This window comes from Electrona antarctica, assembly GCF_951216825.1.
Source record: "Electrona antarctica genome assembly, chromosome: 11".
Classification (NCBI taxonomy): domain Eukaryota; kingdom Metazoa; phylum Chordata; class Actinopteri; order Myctophiformes; family Myctophidae; genus Electrona; species Electrona antarctica.
Genome location: NC_136792.1, coordinates 20,658,465 through 20,681,391, shown reverse-complemented (window position 1 = coordinate 20,681,391; position 22,927 = coordinate 20,658,465). Strand labels below are relative to the sequence as shown.

The 22,927-nt window shown below is 41.5% G+C and overlaps 2 protein-coding genes across 3 annotated transcripts in view; one reads left to right on the top strand and one right to left on the bottom strand.

The window, feature by feature from the left end:
* The window catches only part of abhd15a (abhydrolase domain containing 15a), a 374,815-nt gene that overhangs the window by 196,724 nt on the left and 155,164 nt on the right, over window positions 1-22,927 (bottom strand). The gene's annotated exons all lie outside the window — the stretch shown is intronic.
* The window catches only part of gosr1 (golgi SNAP receptor complex member 1), a 44,548-nt gene that overhangs the window by 14,302 nt on the left and 7,319 nt on the right, over window positions 1-22,927 (top strand). For both annotated transcript variants that reach the window (XM_079513924.1, XM_079513923.1), the window contains 2 exons: window positions 816-890; window positions 21,021-21,050. In XM_079513924.1, the coding sequence (XP_079370050.1) occupies window positions 816-890; window positions 21,021-21,050 (105 nt within the window). The remainder of the gene's footprint in view (window positions 1-815; window positions 891-21,020; window positions 21,051-22,927) is intronic.

Genomic DNA, 22,927 nt, shown 5'->3' with positions numbered 1-22,927 from the left:
GAGACAGACACAGACATCCCTTATGCAGCTCGTATTTATTATTTATGCTGGTCTAAATGCTTTAGTGTGAGGGAGGTTGCTGGAGCAAGAGAGAATAAGGAACAAAGAGGGTTGGATGGTTTTAGAATTCTGAATGAAATAATTGCCTTCTATTCTTAAGGATGGATAAGCGATTAATCAAACTTTTGCTTTGCAAGATTGCCCCCATTGTCGGTATGTGAATGTGTGTATGTGTGGCATACATTGTAAAGCACTTTGAGTGGTTGGAAGACTAGAAAAGCACTTTATAAATGCAGTCTATTTACTATTTTTACGGTCAGACCAGCTAATAGAGCCTAGCCAACCCAGCATGGAAAGATGATGGATTGAGTGGGTAGGGGGCGGAGCACAGCTCTGTTCTAATAAGCACTTCATCACATTCTGAAGTTTTGAACATTTTGGAGATGGATATAATGGTGTAAAGTTTAAAAAACAAACAAGACATCTTAGTTGTTCCATGGGACAAAAAATAATCCAAGACCTTGGTCTGGAAGCTTTTGGGACTTTGACATACAAACGATTGAGCTCGGGAACAATGCAAGTTGTGATTGCATACCACACCCGGATTTGTATGAGAAATAAGAAACTGGTATAAAGATTTGTTGGACAACTGGATGTCCATAGATGCCTATATATGAGCATTTCAGTCGTTTCGGCGGTTCTGGACAACCGCCAAGGCTTGATGCTGGGCGCCTGCAACATAACATTTTATTTTTTTATTTTTGCAATCATATTTTTTTGTTAATCATTGTGTATATCAAACATGTCTTCCCTAGGTCATACAAGAGCGGCTCTGGGGTAAACAACAGAAGAACAGAGCTGTTCCTGAAGGAGCACGAACACCTGAGAAAGTAAGTTCCAACACTCCTAGGTTTTGTTGCTTCTTCACATTAACTCAAACCATGCACACGTTCAAACTACAGCAAATATAGCAGAACATCTACTTTCTGGCGACCTTAGTTATTATCCATCTATCTAGCAGAGTGAAAATGGCACTGACATGAATTTATTATTTACAGAAGTGATGAAACTAGACACAAAAATTGCATACAACTAGTTCTTACACGTTCTAATATACAGTATGAACACCAAATTAGGTACAGTGTGGGTAATGAGATGTAATAGATGACGTTATTGTTTGGAAGGGAATTGTTAACGGATGAGCTTGGGAAGGGCACAAAGTTAATATTATAAGTGGTCTGCGGAGTATTCCTGGGACTCGCATAAATACGTCTTGTGTGTGGCTGAGACACGCACGCACGCACACACGGCACACGCCCTAGAGTTGGTTTTGACATGATGGCAGCAGCGCCCTGGACGGCGTGTGCACAGTACAGCCAACACTGGCAGGCGTTGGTGGGTGTTTACGCAACCCTATAGGCCGATAGGGATTTTGAATGACGCTCGCGCGACCCGTCATGAGACAGATAATCGAGGCGATTTATTTTTTATTTTTTTATCACATGCAGTGCAGTAGGCTATTGTTACATTGTCCTTGGCTTTGACTACTTCAGACAGTCTGTAACCGCGCGTCACCAGGCTTTCAGGTGCCACTTGCCCCCCACCACAATGCCTGTGCTGTTTCACCTGTGTTTGGTTTGAAGTAATTTGCAAACATTGCAAAGTTGTCGCTATCATGTCGGGGAGGAAGCGAAAGTGAATTCATGTTACTTATCAGTGTGGCTATAGCCAGGCTAGAGGCTTGGGAACTGAAGGTGCGTTCAAAGCTGAAGATATATAATATGTTTCCAGTTGCTTCATGCGCTTCACTGTGGTCGCGCGCGTTGGTTATAAAAGAAGTAGAAAAAAAATCCTTTCGCTCCAGCTGTAGCTGTGTTCCCCCTCCCTCGAGTGGTGGAATATTGTCGATGTGATACAACAGATATAAAAAGTACACAGTAATTTAACGTTGGGAGTGTAACCAAATGAACCTGTGCGTGTTCGCCGTGGTGGAATGTTAACAGTCCAGTCCACTGAGTGGCGAGTACAGCAGAAGAAATAGGGGACACAGTGTGTCCGCAGTCGTAGCGCGAGGCCAGGTGCAAAATTGTATAGGCCACTGTTTGTTGTGTTGCAGCTGTAGCAGAGGAAGCATGACAGTGGGGTAACACCGAGAACGGTCGCCTGTGATGCAGGTGTCGATAGGGTGTGGGGGTGTGTGTGAGGTTGCGCGTTTTCCCATGTAAGTAGATGAGGACATTTTAATTCACTAATTAAGTAATTATTAATTAATAATTTGTTAAATCGAAAAAAGGGCTTTGTGAAGTCCTCCGTAATATTATGGTCAATGCCTGTGTGAAAAGTCAGAGCTATTGGTGCACCGTGCAGGCAAGGAGGAGCTATGACAGTGTTTCAGACATTCATACATTGATTCATTCAGACATTCAGACATTGAGTGAATTATAGTTTGATAATATAAATATTGATTGTGATATGACAGTATGCTGTGTAAGCTGTTTTTGGCCCCACTACCTGGTGAACACATTTCTCAAGAGCGGAGGAATTACTTTGTAGACATTATTGTGCTTTTTCCTCAATTGTGTAGCCAATCTATTATTTGTGGATTTTTGCAATCTAAATAAACTAAAGTAGTATGGAGAGTATCTCCAATCACGGCAAATGTGCAAGGTATATTGTATTCCCATACTCTGCCATACAAATGGAAGAAAGTGCTATTTAAAATAAATGCCTTTTTTCCTCTGGTGTGGGACTTGATGGAATGCCAACGCATTTAACAAAAATCCTTCACCATGGCATGCATTTGGTCAGTGTACCTCAAGTGTTTTTCTTTTCTCTCAATCTTTAAAAATATGAGTTGGCTTTATTTCTGGGTCTGTGTTAGTGATTGAAAGTAGGTGGTAGTTCCAGTTCTCCAGTGCTGTGTACACTTTCTTGGCAAAGCAGTAGCCACTCCCAGTAATCAAGCTAGCAAGGCTTGGATTTCTCATCTTGATGGGGCTCAGGGCTGCTTGGTCATTTGGAATAACCCATTGCCTCCTCTGTTGCTGCTACTTGCTTGGTAAGCACTGGCGATCAAAGTCTCTCTCTCTCTCTCTCTCTCTCTCTCTCTCTCTCTCTCTCTCTCTCTCTCTCTCTCTCTCTCTTGGTGCCTCTCTCTCTCAATCTCTCTCAATTCAATTCAAATGAGCTTTATTGGCATGAGAAAACATACGTTTACATTGCCAAAGCAAAAGTGGAACAAATCAATCAAGATAAAACAATAAAATAAACGTGTAAACAGAGCTGTGTTACATTAACACTTTGAGTAATACTATCTTGTGAAACAATAAAAAAAAGATTGTGCATTTTCTGCCAGAGATAGTAATACATCCATATAGTTTTGAAAGTTGACAGCAGTATTTCGATGTTTTAAACATGTTATAAACATTTTGTGGTTTTCAAACTCTCCTTGGGTGATTGTAATCCGTGGGAAGTACATGTCTCTGATGTATTGGTACAGTGGACAGTATGTGTCTCTGATGTCTTGGTACAGTGGTCAGACAGCTAGTAAGTGTAGCTCAGTCTCTACCTCGTTTTGTGTGCAGTGGGTGCATAGTCTGTCTTCTCTTGGGAGCCATGTCTGCCTATGGTGGAATTTCTCCATCGTAAGACTGTGTTCACTGAGTCTATAAGGTTTGTAATCCATTTTGGAATTATATTCCACTATAGTTTTGGCCTGGAACCAGTTAGTGTAAAGCTTACTGAGCATGTTGATGAACTCATTATGCATGTTGTGCTCGGGAGTGATTCTTCCATGTGTGGGGCTGGGAGTGGTTGTTTTCAGAGCTTGGGCATAAGTGTATTGTGGTGTGGTTGGTGGTGCTTGCATGTGCGTGGATGGTGGTGGGTATGTCTCTCTCTCTCTCTCTCTCTCTCTCTCTCTCTCTCTCTCCTTTCTCTCTCTCGCTGCCTCACTCTCTCACTTTCTAGCCCCCCTGCTCTCTTAATCACGCCTCTTGCCACCACCTATGGGAAGCTGGGTTTTTCTTGTTTTTAAGCTCCACCTATTGCGGTTTTAATCAGGCTATAGAAATCTAATTTGGTTTTGAGCACCTTGTCTTTTAGTCCTGTGTGAAAACATTTTGTGTTCCAGACAGTTAGAAGAATATATGGGCATGGTAAGCTAGGCAATTTTTTTTCTTCTTCCACGCATTATAATCCTGCAGTTAACAACATGGTAATAAAACCTAAAGGTCAAAGCATCGCACAGTTTGCCATTTACATAGGCATTTGTGTAAGCCTTGGCTGGTCAGTCTTATTAAATGAATTGTTGATATGTGCCCGCATAGCTTCTCCCAATATGAACAGCATGTGATTTCTAAATTCTAGCAGTCATTATTTGCATATCTATGCAGCCATGAGAGTGTGAGGTGTGAGAGGCATTCTACAGTATGTGGCTATGTGTGAAGTAAAACTCAGCAGGGCACACACACACACACACACACGCACACCGGAAAGAAACCACCCAGCAGTGTTCATCATGGCTGACGCTGAATGGCCTTGGAGAGCCTCATCAGAGTCAATAAATGGGCATGAGAACTATCAACCAGTCTGAGTGGTCTACCGTTGAAATTGGTTCACCATTCATTTTCTGTCACAGACTGAAAGGAGTACTGCCTTATGATTTAAGTTGAAACCAAGATTTTCCTAGATGTGACACATAACGACTGAGTTTCCACCTGTATAATCTCATTTGCGTTCATGAAAGCAAGTGTACTATTACTTAATTCCAGTGGTTTTCAAACTTTTTGTGCTGAAGGCAAATCAAAAGACAAGTCATAATCTTAAGGCACACCTATATTTGTGTCCGCATAGCTCAGTCGGTAGAGATCTAGTATTTGAACCACAGGTCAGGGGTTCGTTCCCGGGCACTGCCAACTCAGCATATGAGTAGCACGGATTGGGTGCGTCAAGTCGTGCGGTAAGTTCTGGCAGTTGTTGGTAGGTGTTGCGCCACCTCAGCAATCCATCTCCTTTCAGTTCAGTTCTTGGCTGATACTGACAATAAGCCTCTCCGACCTACGTACTTAGTACTTACTTACACCTATATTCATATACATTCCCCCTGTAACTATCACTCTTATACTAGTACTCTGCATTGTATGTCAGCTAGGGCAAATTACTAAAGCAGGCAATGTCCTGTAGTTTAGTAAAAACATAGAAGAACTACTTAATTAATGTCCCTGTCAGTGTGCTGACAGGGACATTAATTAAGAAATATGAGCCATGAACAGCAAGGCTAGGGGGAGACATCGCACAGCCTTTCTCTCATGTTGTCTGTAGCCATCCACTTGCTGTAGAAATCCATGCTTGCTGTATGCCAGTCCAGTCGAACTGAACAGGATACTGCTAATGTCGTTAGCTTAATAAACCACAGTCCATCTAACAGGGCTTCCCCAGACCAATGACAGAGATTGGACAGGGAGAGTGGCTGGTAGGAGATGAGCATTAGGTTACACTTGATTCGTTCTATTAGAGCCAGAGAACAGGAAAGAGGCTCTGAAGAGAAGGGGGTTGAAATGGTTTACTGGCCACAATAATGGTCTAAAGAGGTTTGCTGCAAGTCTCGCTATGAGCCAAGCATTTCCTACCGCTCTGTCCTGTCTGGGGAAAAAGGTACTTAGAGAAGAACATTTCAGGGTTCTGCCCACTGTGAGAAATGCTATCAATTGGCTATGAGATGGCAAATGATTCAAAAAGCAACAATCAATTACTATACTTTTACAAAATTAAATGGAGATTGATTGATTGAATACTTTATTAACATGTTTATTAACAGTACAGGTAGTACAGTCAAAGGTTATGCTAACAGGATAACACAAAAATCCCTGGGTGCTTGTGGTCCATTTTACTCAATCATGGTGCTGCTTTTTTGGTATGAGGATGGATGAGTTTGGGCATCTGGTTAGGATGCCTCTCGGGCGTCTCCCTAGGGAGGTCCTCGATGCACATCCCACTGGGAGGAGACCCCGGGGCAGACCAAGGCGCAGATGGAGGGATTACATCGACTCACTGGCCTTGGAACGTCTCGGGATCCTCCAGGAGGAAGTCACTAATGTTGCTCTGGAGAGGGAAGTCTGGAGCTCTCTATGGAGCTGTTTCCCCCGCGACCCGACTACGGATAAGCGGTTGAAGATGGATGGATGGATGAGTTTGAGTTTTTCCCAGACACATTTATTTATGAATGGTTTATTTATGAGTACAACCAAAGTTAATACTACTGTACAGTAATTGGCCGTTTATTTATTGTTCACACCACCGGCTGTTGGATATTAAAATTCAAACCTTTAAGAGAAAAGAGGGCTGAAGATTCAATGACACTGATCATATGATGCTACGTTTTTCTAATCTGCCTCATGTTGGTACTATAACAGTCTACTTCACGTTTTGGCATAGACCTATTGAACCGAAGGATCATTCATGACACCACTTCCCATAAAGATTTGTAACACAATTCAGTCCACATTCTCTCTGGAGTCATATGATCAGTTAGATGTTTTAGTATTACATTCCTATTGGCTATGATTGGTTTCCAAAGTTTGTGGGAGGGGCCCATTTATTTTAGAAAAAAATACACAAATCATGAACACTAGTCCAGTCTTTCCCAAAATGTTTTGTTTTATGTTTTTTGTTGTTGCTTTCGCCTTTTAATTTATATTTTTTATGGAGGGACAGACAGTAGGCTGACAGGAAATGGGGAGAGAGATGGGGGGAAGACATGCAGTAAAGGCCGTCGAGATCGGGAGTCAAACCCGCGGCACGCTGCCAGACTGGATTACCAGCCAAGGTGCCTGGACCACTGAGCCACGGCCCAGGCCGTCTTCCCCAACTTTTAATCACACATCAAGGGGACTCTAAACTAAATGTAACTCCAAACAAGTACGTTGGTGTCTTGCCTGGCTGGTTAAAGTGCTTAGAATGGTTGGAAGTCTAGACTCTATAAATACATTCCATTTACCTTTTTGTCTTCCTCTCGCTGCCTGCGTTTTTTTATTGTAGTCATATTTGTGTTCTGACATGACTTTGGAGGGCATTTTTGTTGCCCCAAAAGTGTGATATGACTTTTTTGTTGTAGGATATGGTCGTGCAACACTGAATTATGCCTGATATTCTGACCACCTGTCCTTTTTTAGGAAGACCAGAGGAGGTAATGAGACATTACAGAGGTTTATGTGATCAGCTGTTAATGTAGCCTTGTTCTCTCTCCCCATATTCCATCTTTTTCTTCCTTAAACGCCACAGTGTTCATGAATAAACAAAGTGTTGTTGTCCATTAAGAGTCCATTGTGTTGTGTAACTGCTCTAATGGTTGCGGTCACCATGGTGATTAGGACTTACTGTCAAACAAACAGATTATTCTCACTTTGAGGCTTTGACACACTCTCTTTCCTCTTCATCTTGGTTTTTCCTCTTCTCTCTCTCTCTCTCTCTCTCTCTCTCTCTCTCTCTCTCTCTCTCTCTCTCTCATCCAGTCACTGTCATTCTAAAACGTGTTCTTTGACTGCTATCTCCCCTATTATACCCATTTCCTTCCCTATCAGCATCTCCATCTATACTGTCCCATTTTACGTTTAACCCAGCTCTCCCTTCCTATATTTACAGATTATCCGTTTTCAGGTTTTTGAGGGACGCTATACCCTCCATCGTCTGGCTTTTGAAATTACGTCATATGGCAGCCAAGTCTATGGACTTTTTGTTTAGAGCAAATTTACTTTTAGCCAATTACGATGGAATATGAAAAAACAAAGATGTCACAACATGACTATAAAGATCATGTGTACTGATTTGTGTGAAATTTGAAGACGTCTGAAGGAGTAATATCAAAATATGTGTTTTACATAAGTCGGCCTCCTGGTGGAGTTATAAAAGTCAGATGTGAAAAATGCAGGGCAAAACCTTTGCCTTGGTCTCTAGGGAAGTTGCAGGTGCAGGTAAGAACATGAATCGGCCTGTTATAGCACCACCTTGAGGCTGATTTGAAAATCTTCAAGTGGCATTTCTTCCTTTAGTGGAGCAGATTAAGTCAATATATCATAAGAATCGTTCACTTGATCATACAAGCACCAAAATTGGCACACAAGTGCTTCGGAACCTACTCTCTCAGAAAAGTACGTTGTCCACTTGAAAAAACAAAATGGACACCATTTTTCAAGATGGCCGCCATTCGAGGTGGTTTTAAACAGTGTTTGAGTTATATTGAGCTATAAAATCCTATTTTGATGGCCTATACATCAAAATATATGTTTCTGAGTATGAGAAATCCAATTCTGCATTTAGAACATCAAAATTATTTAATATGATGATACAATGGGAATTAAACGATAAAGTGGGGCAGATTAAGTCCATATTCCATAATAATCCTTCATGTGGTGGTACAAGCACCAGATTTGGCACATTTGATGTCCAGGATGTACTTTCTAGGAAAAGTATGTTTTCCAGCTGAAAATCCAAGATGGCCGACCAGTTTTCAAGATGGCCACCTCGTCAAATTAATAAGTAGAACTTTAGTGAACAGAAATGTGTGATCCACACATTGATTCAAACATCAAAATGAATGTATTCTGATGGTGTCAATTTAATTCCAATATGGCCGCCAGTTTTCAAGGTGGGGGCTATTACGCAACTCAAAATTTGCGTTTTCGGAAGCCGTCTGATCACAGATATTGTTGAAGGGCAACATCACCATTCATTGAAATGCTGTGATCAAGCTCTATTGGTTTGTAATTTTGTATATAAGAGTGATGTCAAAGCACAACCAGGACACACTGGTGACATCACTGCTGTGAGACTCCGCATGGGGTTCAGTGTCGGCTTGTAACGTAGCTGTAGTTGTGGTTTACTAACTGTTGTAGTCGTGTACTCACTGTAGTTTGTAGTATACTTTAGTGTCCTAAATGCTATCTAATAAGCCCCTGTATACCTCAAATAGAAGTTTAGTTAGTTGTAGCATTTTAGTTGATAGCCGCACCTGAATTGACAGGATGTGTCAGCGTGGGAGAGCTGAGACAAGGGTAACAGGGATTCAGTTACCTGGATGGTGTACAGATCGCACAGGACTTGCACTGGATGAACGGTCGGGCTAGGTGTAGGGCACCAGATGCTTGAACGTAGATGCATCCCATATTTCAATGTGCTTTGATGTTTGTACGGTTGGGTGGTAAAAGGATATAGCCCCCGGCCTTTAACTGTATAACACAAGATGTTCCGCTACTAAAACTGATTGGAAGTGTCAAACAGATACGAAAGAGGAGTTGAAGTCTCCCTGTATTTCAGGCAATACACCTGTTGCCCATCATGTTAGACTCATCCAGATTGGATGATGGAGGTGGCAGTGAGGATACATTGAGGCAAAACAGTACAAAGTATCACCAAAATTGTCGGGCAAATGTTTAGCAACTGAAACTCCAGCGTTCCACTAAGAGAGCAGCTGAAATTCAGAATGATCCTGGTGAAGGACACGCAAAAATTCAAAGAGTGCAGTGCAGCGGATGTGATCTCCCCCCCATCGAAGCCCTGTATGACGATCGTTGTGTCAGCAAAGCTCGTCGTGGAATTATGAGGGACCCAAGCCATCCCAACCGCAGACTGTTTGAGATGCTGCCACATGGAAAACGTTTTCGCAGTCTCGAAGCCACTGGAAATAGACTGCAAATAAGCTTCTTTCCCCAAACAATCAGATACATGAACGAACTGATAAGAACCAGGGCGAGTTTACCTAACTTTGCTACTACAGGGAAACATGTACATATGTTAATATTTTTCTAGCACTCTTTATTCTATCCCTTTGTTTTGCTGTGCTTGCTGTGTTTTTTGAATATTATGCTATCTATGCCGCTGCATTGTCTGTAAGGAAGCCAAACAAAAATAAGTTTTACTCTTATATACCTGTACATAAGATGTAACAATAAAGTCCAACCTTGAACCTTGATCTAGGTTCAAGCATCTGGTGCCCTACACCTAGCCCGACCGTTCATCCAGTGCCATTTAAGTCCTGTGCGATCTGTACACCATCCAGGTAACTGAAGCCCCGTTACCCTCGTCTCAGCTCTCCCACGCTGGCACATCTTGTCAATTCAGGTGCGGCTATCTAACTACAATACTACAACTAACTAAACTTCTAGTGGAGATATATACATACAGGGGCTAATTAGCATTTAGGACACTAAAGTATACAACAAACTACAGTGAGTACACTACAACAGTTAGTAAACCACAACTACAGCTATGCTACAAGCCGACACTGAACCCCATGCAGAGTCTCACAGCAGTGATGTCACCAGTGTGTCCTGGTTGTGCTTTGACATCACTCTTATATACAAAATTACAAACCAATAGGGCTTGATCACAGCATTTCAATGCATGATCAACAAAATAATGATGTTGCCCTTCAACAATCATACAGCTTCCGAAAACGCTAATTTTGAGTCACGTAATAACTGCATCTTGCAAACTGGCGGCCATATTGGAATTCAATTCCAACACCATTAAGTTCTTACAGTCAGAATACTTTCATTTTGATGTTTGGATCATTAACACATTTGAATCCTACTTCGAAAACCTTTGTTTTGTTTTCTTGCATTTGACGAGGCGGCCATCTTGAATACTGGCAGCCATCTTGGATTTTCAGCTGGATAAGGTGCTTTTCATAGAAATACATCCTGGACATCATGTGTGCCAAATTTGGTGCTTGTACCACCAAGTGAAAGATTCTTATGGAATACTGACTTAATCTGCCCCAGCTTTTCGTTTAATTCCCATTGTATCATCATAATATTCAATAATTTTGATTTGCTAAATGCAGAATTGGATTTATCATACTCAGAAACATACATTCTGATGTATAGGCCATCACAATAAGATTATTCAATCAAACCATAGTTCAAACACTGTTTAAAACCATTTTGAAAGGCGGCCATCTTGAAAAATGGTGGCCATTTTATTTTTTCAAGTGGACAACGTACTTTTCTGAGAGAGTAGGTTCTGAAGCACTTGTGTGCCAAATTTGGTGCTTGTATGATCAAGTGAACGATCGTTTCAGTAATCTGCTCCACTACTTGGCCTAGTGAGAAAGTGAGAGCAAAATTTCACAAATCGCATGCTGTGTTATTTGAGGCACTTTGTTCAAAACAGAGCACTCCTGCAAACTTTGGAAGCCAATCTTAGCCAATCAGGATGGGAAATCACATCTGTGTGAAGTGAGTGGTGCAAATCTGTGTGGGGGTTCCCGGGGGGTCCACGGAAGTTCCCACAGGAACGCGGCCAGGGTGCCGGCCCGGTTCTGGCACGGTCGTGTCTGAAACGGTCGAGAAATGACAGTTACTGTGTGGGCTCCCCGGAACATCCAGACCGTGTGTGTGTGTGTGTGTGTGTGTGTGTGTGTGTGTGTGTGTGTGTGTGTGTGTGTGTGTGTGTGTGTGTGTGTGTGTGTGTGTGTGTGTGTGTGTGTGTGTGTGTGTGTGTGTGTGTGTGTGTGTGTGTGTGTGTGTGTGTGTGTGTGTGTGTGTGTGTGTGTGTGTGTGTGTGTGTGTGTGTTGTCTATAGGAGTGGTTGCACCCCTCAAAAAAAGTCGAAGCACGGTGAGGAATTTTAGTGTTCATGCTATTTCTAAAAGAATGAGTTCGCAGTTGGCCTCTGTCCCGCTTTGCTCTTGCATGTACAGTAGGTGTACAATACATTGCTTTAATTTTAACATACTCTTGTTGAGCATGTCTGTTTGAAGAGCTTGTAGATCTGCTGTTTTTGCTGAATGTTCACCTATTTATGGCATTAACAAAATCGGGAGGGTACGGTTTTGTGATTAAGCGGCCCTTTAATCAAGCCTATTGTTTGGTAGATTACTTATGCATTTAGTTTTACATATTTTTCACATCCAAAAGCATGTCTGCTGCTGGATTGACTGCATTCCTAAACAGACATAGTATGGCTCATTGTTCTGCAGACCAGGCAGTCACTATTCTCCTTCTCCCTATCCCCTAATCTCTCACCAACTCTGCCTCCCTAGTCCCTACCGCCCTCTCTAAATTTCCTTGTTTTTCTCTCTTTACTCTTGCTTTCTTTCTCTGTCTTTCACGCTCATGCAGACCAGTACATTCTATGCAGCTGGCCCTCTGCCCGCCTAGTGCAGTCACCCGGCGAGTCCCGAGCTGCTGTATGGCTGAAATGCTAATGTAATCAATACGAGTGGAACGAGGGAGAGCTCTGGGAAAGCAAGGATGGGGAGGGTTGCTCCGTTCAGCCTCCCTTTCACTTGCCCGTCACAGAGACACGGCAGTGGGGCGTTTTCAGGCAACTCGTTCCCCTCGACTTATCAGCAGTTCACCGTAGTCCACACACAGTCTTTGGACCATTTGAGGTCAATTGCTTTCCTAGTTGTTAAGTGGTGCAACCACTTCCTTAAGTAGCTTTGTGTGTGCCTGGCTAGCTGGCTGGCTGGCTGGCTGGCTGGCTGGCTGTGTCTGAGCACGGAAATTGCATTTCATGTGTATCAGTACAGTAGAGGGACCCCCTGGGGACCCCACATGGTAACTCTGTCATTTCTCAGCCGTTTCGGACGCAGGGCGGCTCCCCGGAACCGGGCCACCACTTACTTCACAGGGGCGTGATTCTTTTTAAATCTGGACAGGTGTCAGATTAGCCAATTTTCCATTATGGGGACTAGGGAGGGGGTTGTAGGATTTAAAGGGAAATATTGCCAATTTGTTTGCCCCATTGTTCTGATGTGAGGACATCATATACTATATACTATATATAAAGTGTACATTATATATATTAGTCCTTACCCGTTCTGAATATATGGTAACGGATGGGTTATGGGTTATTAATTATTATTATGTGTTGAATATTAAAAGGGCTGGCATTATAAGCTGAGGCTTCTGCCAAACACTCCCTTTTGGTCAACAAAAAATACCCTGAATACATTGTATAAGGTGTGTTTATTTTGAATGACCAATAAACTTGAACTTGTTGCGCTTGCGCACGCACGCACGCGCGCGCACACACACACACACACACACACACACACACTCTGCGATACAAAAGCCCTCCACAGTGTACTGTGAAGTTGTGTGTTCACGTTAACATGCCCCCGTCCAACTGTAAGAACTGAAACACAGTAAAAAAATATGGTAACACTTTAGAATAACAATCCGTTATAACTAGTTAATAGACTTTAGAATAACAATCCGTTATAACTAGTTAATAGATCATGATCTATTAACTAGTTATAACGGATTGTTATTCTAAAGTGTTACCAAAAATATATATTAAAAAGCATATAATTGCCATAACTCAGTTGGCCTGGTGGATAGTCGATAAAAGGACAAACTTGGAAGGGCCTGGCAGCTCAGCCAGTGCATAGAGCATTATGCTCCTAGAGTGAGGTACCCAGGTTCTAATCTGACCCCTGCCTCGTCTCTCATGTCTGCCCTCTGTCTATACCCTTGGAATCCTGTCTTTCTACACTGACCTATCTGAAATAAAGCATAAAATGTCCAAAATAAACCCTTTAAAAAAAAGGCATACTTCACACAATGTCACCTAGCTCCTATATACACCCATTTGGCATAACCCACATTGTCTGATAAAGAAATCACCCATGACAAGGTGCACATCTACAGTACACCACGTCTTCAAAAGTACTAACTACTTACCTTCCAACAGTTGATGCAAAACATTGAGTTGAGCTAACATGGTCAGCAACGCTTGACTGTGTTTCCTCCCGGACTTTTCCCCAGTGAGGGGTGGGAGGGGCTGGGGGGGTGCAAGGCAAGATACATGTGTCAGATCGCATCGGATAATCCTCACATAGCCTACAACAACTTCCGTGAACCAAATTCACTGTAGCCTTTTCATAAATTATATTTGTACTCGTCGTGAACTCGTTGTGAAAGTTTATAATAGTTAGAGAAATTCAAAATTTCAACACCAAAGTAGTAGTAGTAGTAGTTGTGAATTAGCAAACAGGAAATTATAATGACACCCTGCCATTGTTCACCATCTCAGCAGCATACCTCACATCAGTATTATGTACTAGTCCGGTGCCCTTGCACCGGACAACTCCAAACTGCAAGTTGGGAATGCATCAGAGGCAGTACATTTATTGTTGAAGTTTGATATGGGCCATTCTACCGAATTGGTTCAAATTGCAGTCCCACAATGAAAAACACATATTAAAAAACTATTTAGTGTTCAGACTTGTAGTAATGTCATAGTATGGTCTAATTTATCACAATACATGAATTGAGATAAGTAACTTTTTATGTTACTTCCTATTGGAAGGTGGCTGTCCCAACCTCTAACCCCTAAATTTCAATTCATGAAAAAAGTACTTTCCTAAATATATGTTTTATAATACCCCCATTTGATTTATTTTATAGGGAAGTTGAAATTATGAAATTTATTTTGTCAATTATATTTTATAAATATTATATTATATATATATATGCAACATCATAAATTAGGCCGTGAGAGACTCCAGTTGGTGGCATGCCTGTGTCATATGTGTTTTCATACATTTTGTACAGTGGAAACGCGTAAAGAGCGCTGAACCAGCAGGGTAAATGGGGGCCAATACGAGACGAGCAGATACTACATTTCGAAACGCAGCGTTAAAAAGGACGAGGAGAGTGTTCTCATGTTTTTCTGGGACAGGTACAGGACTGGCACAGAAGGTACAGGACTGGGACAGGTACAGGACTGGCACAGAAGGTACAGGACTGGGACAGGTACAGGACTGGCACAGAAGCTAGAAGGACCACCATTCCTTCTAGCTTTGTGTGTGTTCATGTGTTTGTGGGACAGGTGATGGTGGTCCTTAGAGTTTGGTGTGCAGGCTGTACACACGTGTGTCGGTGTGTGTTTGTATATGAGAGACAGAGAGAGAGAGAGGATTTATCACAGTACGGTGGGTGCTAATGAGTAATTTAATGACTGCAGCAGACTTGAGCCCCATCCTACAGGGGAAAGGCAAGTCACCCAGTGCAGCAACACTGCAGCCTTAAGGACATGCACTCAAGACACACACACACACACACACACGCACACGCACACGCACACACACATGCAAACCAATAGCTAAAGCCTCTCTCCCCTTCAGTGCAACTTTGTCCTGATAGAACGTGCAATGTATAAATCCTGTGGCCCATCTCATTGATGCATATGAAAACGCCATGAATCAGTATTTGCCGCAGCTCACAGCACCTCCCCTCCCTATGTATGCCTCTATATAAGCTATGATTTACAGGGTGAGCACCATGAGCAGACGGGCGACAGCTGAGGGTTCACTTTTCTCTTCCAGTTGCCCCTGTATTGCCTCTCCCACCTTTGTGTAGAAGCAGGGCTATTTATTTTTTTGCAAATGTTGTACCGCTGTCATACAACAAACTATAAAATAGTGAATTTATGGAAGGGGGAAAAAAAGCAATTCCAGGCCCAGGCTACGATAATGCTATTTTATTTTCAGCAACATCCTGATATAAAAAAATGTGTAGACTATAGAAACTATTATCTAAGTATTGCACATTACGGCACGATATCATCCCAATTTTAGAAAATAATCCAGGGAATCTAGCATTAAAAACCATTAAGCATTAACAGAACAAATCGTTACACAAATACATCAATAAGTAGATCAAGACATGGATTGGCCCATGACAAATGCCATGTGTCAATACTTGACCACTCCAATGACCTGGACAAGATTACCAACCACCCATTGAAGTAAAATTGGATCAGAACAATTTCATTGTTATCTCCGCCAAGCCGGAATGGCATGAGGCTGGGGATTATGTTTTACCTTATCCATGTAGGCCAATGAAGAACCTCCACCCCAAATCTTTCAAATAATAATTATCAATGCAGGTCACTCAGATATCAACTTAATCATCAAAATGATTTGACTTGGGTTTTCTGGTTTAGTGTCCTTTATTTCATGACTAAGGTTGAACTGTTGGACTAAATGAAACATTCTGTAAAACCCTAATTCCTTCCACATCTACAGTAATAGCTCATCAAACTGCCCCTCTCTCATTGCTCTCTTTACACTCATAATTGTTGACAAGCTAAATATTACCACCACTCTGGAAGAGTGCCCGACTTTTGTTGGAACGCAAAAGTGCTAGCTCAGCACATAGACCTTGATATCAGTAGACATGCTTGCCAGCTAAAAAAACCACACACACACACACACACACACACGCAATGTCATGCTGTCCCTCTAACCATAAAAATTGGAAGGTCAGACAGAGGGGCGGCTCATTACACACATGGGGACGTTTCCAGTCATCTATCTGTCTCTGAGTACACCAGGTGGCAAAAGATGGCAGTGCCTGCATCCACTGATGCTCCTGGAGCGGCATTCATCATTTTGTGTGTGTTTGTAGTAGACGCATGTGTAGTTGATCTCTCCGCAATATTATTCATTCGGTCATGACTTCATGACCATAGGTGAGAATAGAAACAAAGACTGTGGTACAGTGTGGTACAGCGACTGCAATACCGCTCCGATTCTCTGGCTGATCTCCTGCTCCGTCCTCCCCTCTCTCGTGAACAAGACCCTGAGATACTTAAGTCATCTATGACTAAAGATTTGGGCAATATTTCATCCTGATAAGAGCCCCATTGACTTCCTTAAATATATAATATTACATATATTATAATGTATTAAATATTTCAAAAACTATAATTAAAACATATAGTGGAGGTACTTCTGTGGTCTACTGCTTGCTTGCATAAAGTTGTGTGTGAGATTAGCTCAGAGCCACACAAACATTTTGAAATGTCTTAATTTCTCTGTGGTACAAAAACTAAGCAGGGATGTGGTGGGGTGGTAGCCTGGTCTCTGTAGACTCTGTTACAGTCAGGGAGCAGCCTCTCTGGATCCCATGTGGGAACCATCCACATGAGAGCAGACCAAACAAGTTGATTTATCCCCACATCAGATGGGAGCAAAACCTCATTATCTGTAGCTTACTTAACATCACTGCAATGTTTCAACAGTTAAGCACGCCCTGCCCCCCTTACACATATCTCCAGGGTAGGTCCCCACTGTCCCTAGAGATCAGATGGCATTGATTAGCAATAGTTTTACTAAGATTTCACTTCTGACCATCAAGCTTGACCACTGTAGGTGTTAGATGTGGTTACTAGAGTTCTCAAACTCTGCCCGACCCCGACCAGGCCGGGCCTAAAATGTATGCTAATCAGTAGGGCCTGGCTTCGGGCTCCATGAAAGATATATATATATATATTGAATTTGTTTATAATAATAACTAATAGTTCTGTTCTGTCTGTTTGTGTATTTATCTATTATGAAGATGGTGCTGACTGGCGTCTCACTTTCACTCTGTGTAGAGTTCTTAAATTCTGCACAAATCCGACCAGGCCCGACCCGACGTTTTAGGGCAGGGTCGGGCTTAAAATCTATGCTAATTAGTCGGGCCAGGCCGAAATTTTCCGGGCCCGATGAGAACTCTACTGGTTACCTCTCAAAATGTCATAATTGGGGACTGAAATGTCAACTTTTTTGTAAATCAATGCAGAGGTGTTAAGTGTGTCAGATAATTGATTTAGTTGTGAATTATATATTTGGGGCATTTGATCCCCTGCCTACACCCCTGCCTTCAAAATGTCATAATTGGGGACCGAAATGTCAACTTTTTTGTAAATCAATGCAGAGGTGTTAAGTGTGTCAGATAATTGATTTAGTTGTGAATTATATATTTGGGGCATTTGATCCCCTGCCTACACCACAGAAGAGATGATTTCCGGGGGCCAGTTTCGAATTGCAGCCGTCCGTAGGTGCCCTTTGAGAGCGGTTTTGAAGGAGTCAAGGGATTCACATGTCTTAATGGCTGTTGGTAGGGTGTTCCACATTTTGGTGGCATAGGAGCGAAATTAATTTAGTCTCTTGTTTGTGCCGAATCTGGGTTGTACATGGTTTGTTGAACGCCTTCTGGTGTTGTGGGTGTGGACCCACACAATTAACCTCTCCAACAAACAGGGTTGTTCCTCTGTAGTCTGAGAGACCAGCAATTTTTAACTATTAGTCACACAGTTCTTTCTAACCTTGTTTGCTTAATATGTCTTCATCAACCAATGCCATTCTTGAGTCTGAAAAGTGAAAATGAATGAAAGCAATGCCAAGTCATTCACAGAGAATGGAGTGAGGTGATTTAAACAGGCTTTAGATTGAGCGGTTTATTACAGAATGTGTCTGGAAGGTGTGCTTCAGTGTCAGTCAGTGTATGCAAGATCGGAAAGACCATATGGCCTCTTTAGTGGCAACATGCCCATCCAAGCTGGTGATACGTTTGTATTTCTACCCATTTGTGTTTATTTTGGCACTCTTTGTTTACACATAACTCGTCAATCTTGCTTATAGAATCCATTACATTCGTTTTTCAGTAATGAGCAAACGCACTGTGTACAAACGAGAACTAGGAGGGAAAATCAACCCGCTTTGTACCACACCACTGCTGAAATGTAATGCCATTTCCCCTGTTTGCTGTGTGACGTTTTTTTTAGTAGGAATTTATTGATTGATTTGATACTTCTCTGACAGTATATACTGTACCGTAATACGTCACTTTAGTCAAATTGCAGCAAAGGTGGAAGTCCACCTCACTGCTTGACATTTTCATAGATGTGATGCTTATTGAATGCAGCAGCAAGTGTTTCATTTAGAGCTCTGAGGCTGACATTTTATATGGCTGAGGTAATTGTGTTGTTTCTTGGTAAGAAAATATATGGCTTTGCTTGTTTCTTCCGTGTTATCCATAAAAAAAATGCCATATCTTGCTGTTTTCTCAGACCTTTCTGGAGTTGAGTCGCTTATATGAGGGAAAGCTATTCTTTGACAGATGAGCTTGTGTGCAGGACATGACATTTAATCAAAGTTTAATAAGTTTGTGCTTGACTGCACCAGAAGTGTCAACACTGTGAGAAGTTATACAGTACTCTGTTAGCAGCTGCATCAAGAATCGGCAGTATAGGGAGGGCTGTTCGATTTTGCCTAAAAATAAAATCCCTTTTTGTTTTCTCTGAAAACTCAATTTTTAATTATTTATTTTGGTACATTGTCTCAAATATACATCATATGCTGATATGCTTTTAGCATAGTTTGTAGTTAGTAGTTAGCCACCGACATCCCAAATACAGACAAGCTAAACTAGGGTGCTGAAAGGGGCTAAGAATCCCTGAGGTCCACGTCACGAACCCCACTTTGAGAAGCACAGATTTGAATAGTATTATATTGCTGCATTCCTTTCGCTATTATTATATATACAGTTTACAGAATACAGGTTTAAATCTACGTGACATTTATTGCTGCACAGCCTTGAATTAGCATCTTTTGCTAACGTCACCGTTCTCCCCTCCCCCCTCTGGAATGTGTATTCCTGACTGTGGAAATGAAATGAAATGAAATGATTACTATATTTACCCAGGGTATCTGGGCTAAGCTCAAGAACTTGTTTCCAGCCAGGCCCTGCTCATAGAACATTTCATCGTAGTGGTTCAATGCCTTGTTCAAGGGCACTTCAGCGGTGGTAATTTTAACGTGTCGGACCGCTGATTCGAACTGGCGACCTTCCGGTATCAAGCCCGCTCCGCAATCCGTTCGGCCACCGCTGCCACTATGTGGACAGCATGTTGACAGCATGTTGACATTCCTGTGCTTTTTCTGCAAACTGTTAAAGTATTAAATCGCCACCAAGTAACACCAAAGCCACTTTGCGTCTACTAGACATGATATTGTCGTGTAACCATTCACCATCCAGGCAGCAGCGACGGCTCGAAACTAAACTACACAGCAGTGTTGTGCTTCCGCATCGGTTTGTGAGCGCACCGCCCACGTCCCGCAAAGCATTGTGGGAAATGAAGGACAAGTGTGAACGAAGCTTCAGACAACTGCTGCTAACCACGCAGAAACTATACAAAATGTGCCTGTAGGCAACAGAAGTACCTTTTTTTTATTTGTATTAGTTTTTTCATGAGTTTAACTTGGAATTTTATAGTTGGGCTTTTATCGGTCTAAAACCTTGGCCAAATTTGGAGTCATACATCATAAAGTTATATTATACATGATGCCACGCCGATCCACATTAAATATATTAATTTATTTACGGGAATGACCTTACTTGACTTTGTAATTACACATATGTTGAAATGTTGTATTGTTGTATACTTTGAGGGCATTCACTCAGGAGTTGAAAACCTCTTTTCATTGCATCTGCAATAATGCCAATAAAGCAATTTAATTGTAAAATGTGTTTAGCAAATGTATTACATGGCACAATTTTGTTGATTAATCTACCATCCAACATTAACAGACAATTCAATTCTTCGTTAAAGAAAAGAAAAGAAAACCCCATGAAGCCATTCTTTACAACTCATTTTTATTTATTATGACATCTTGTGTACAGGTACAAATGTTTATAATATTTCTGGTTCCTCAGACATTGTAGAATAGCAAAAAAGATAAATAAAACATGGAATGGTCAAGAATCAGAGAGTAGCAGCATTATCAAAAGCAATTTGACCATTGGTCCTATGCTGTCTCTCAAGTAAGTGGTTCTCAACCTTTTCTGGATCAGGGCTCATTTGAATATCTCCAAAGCGTTCATGGCCCATCCATCTGACCACATAAATAAGTGCCCACAGTTTGAGAGTTGCTGTATTTGTGCCAGTGTCTCTCTGTCCCATTGTGTTATACTTGGGCCTGCCTCTGACCTCAGACAGAGATTTGTGGGGAAGCTGTTCAGTAAGGTATGTAGAGAAGGGAACACAGCCCTGCTTATCCTGGCAACCTGATCAGGTTTCTGAGAAACAGAGCATTGATCATTGCCTCCCCAATCCCCCAGAGAGAGTGGAGCTCCATTCATCCAATCCCCTTCAATACACACTCCTTTCCATAGCTAACCAGTGACCAATGTTTTCTCTCTTCTCCCCTTTTCCTCTTTCTCCCTCTCTTTCCTTGTTTACAGTTCTGACCGGCTGATGGATGACACAATAAGGTGAGACATCACTTCTGTCATTTAAGATTGCTGATATCACACATTTTGCCATAATAAGATTTGATTTGATTGAGGGGCTTACAGTAGATGGGATGTACTGGATTACATAATCACTTATATCAGTGCACAAAGTAGCCGTTGCTTAGCCAGACATTGTCATCTCGGGTATAGTGTATATACCATACAGACATGAAACGAATTGAATAGTACGAATTTAGAAGCTAATGTAATCCTTGCATGTTAAAATCAACATGCTGATGACCTTTTGTGTTGACCGTTAAATGCAATTAGTTGACAGCTAACCCGTATAATGTAAAGAGTGCACTAGACTTGAGTGCAGCATCATGTTTAGATTAATTTATGTATTTCTATAACCGTGAAACATTTATTTAGACATTTCATTTAGTCAGTTTGCTGATTCAGCATCTCTAAACAATTAAGCTATTATTTTATATCCTCAAGTGAAATGCTATGTGGAAAAACATGGATTAGTTTAGTTTATTAGGATCCCTAATTCCCCAATAGCTGTTATAAATGGTAACAGCTACTCTTCCTGAGTAAAAGAAAAAGGAAAACCCCTGTTTAACTTCAACAAATGAAAGCGTGCAAATAGGAAACAGATTTACAAAGAACTTGTTTTCAAATCCCTTCCCCATGTCTCTTGGTATGGTATAATTTTGAGTGCAACCCAAGTAGGTACATGTTATAAGAAACGCAGAGGGCAGGACACTGAAGAACAGGGCACTGTGGAGCTGTCAGATTTGGATAAAAGGATTAGTGCAATATTTGTAGAGACTGCACTGTCAGCTGTCCAGTAGTATTGTAGTCAACAGTAGATGGTAAAGAATACATCTCAGATTACAGAAAACCACCATGGGCATAAACATCTCAGATTACAGAAAACCACCATGGGCATAAACAGGACGGTGTACTACTATACATAGAATTATATATGCATATCTTACTTTGCTAGGTATTATTTTGTCCTGTCAAATGTGTGTATATGTGTTGCATACAAGGCCGCTGGGTCGCAAAACAAATTTCAGTGCAAACTGACAATAAAGTACTATATCATATCATATATCATACCAATTTGATGAACAAGAAAAGGATGAAAGCTCATCAAAAATATTCATACTTGTATCATCAAATATGATTTAACATCCACGTTTGGTGAATGAAGCCAAATACCATCAATCATTATGCTTGTGTTTCATTGGGGTACAAGGTACTCTCTGTGATGGCTGATGGCAGCTCACAAGGCTGTAAAAAGAAAGGACCTTTTGCACCGTTCAATACGGACAAACTGCCACCATGCTGTGGGATGTTCATTTCAAAACCTTTTGCTGAATGAAAGTACATTTTGCAAAGAATAATGATCTGAACTAATGTTTTCACTTTTCATTGATTACAATGTATTGTTGCACATTGAATTAATAGATCAATCTAAACATATTGGATCGTTTCCTCATACACAGAGGTTGTTAATTTACTGTACATCAGTTCTTCCACTGTGTAACGTATCTGATCCTACAGACCTGTAGCCTATCTCCAGCCAATTTTACTTCCTGTTTCCCTCCCTAATGTTATTATCAAACCACATAATGGTTGTGATTTTGTATTAAATGTCATATCGTAATGGTAAACAGGCAGACTAGATTGATTCTCCGCAAAAGCAAGCACAGTGACATCTCAGAGTATAGTTTACATACAAGTAAAATCCAAAACGGTAGAGCCTAGATTTGTTTAGCTTTTGTGTAATTACCGGTATTACACATCAGAGCTGGGATGTCATATCAACACATTTTTGGCTGGTGACCCCCGGGAATGCTTTAGCCATGTCTCGCGACCCCCTAGCTGCCACATTTACATTTCGG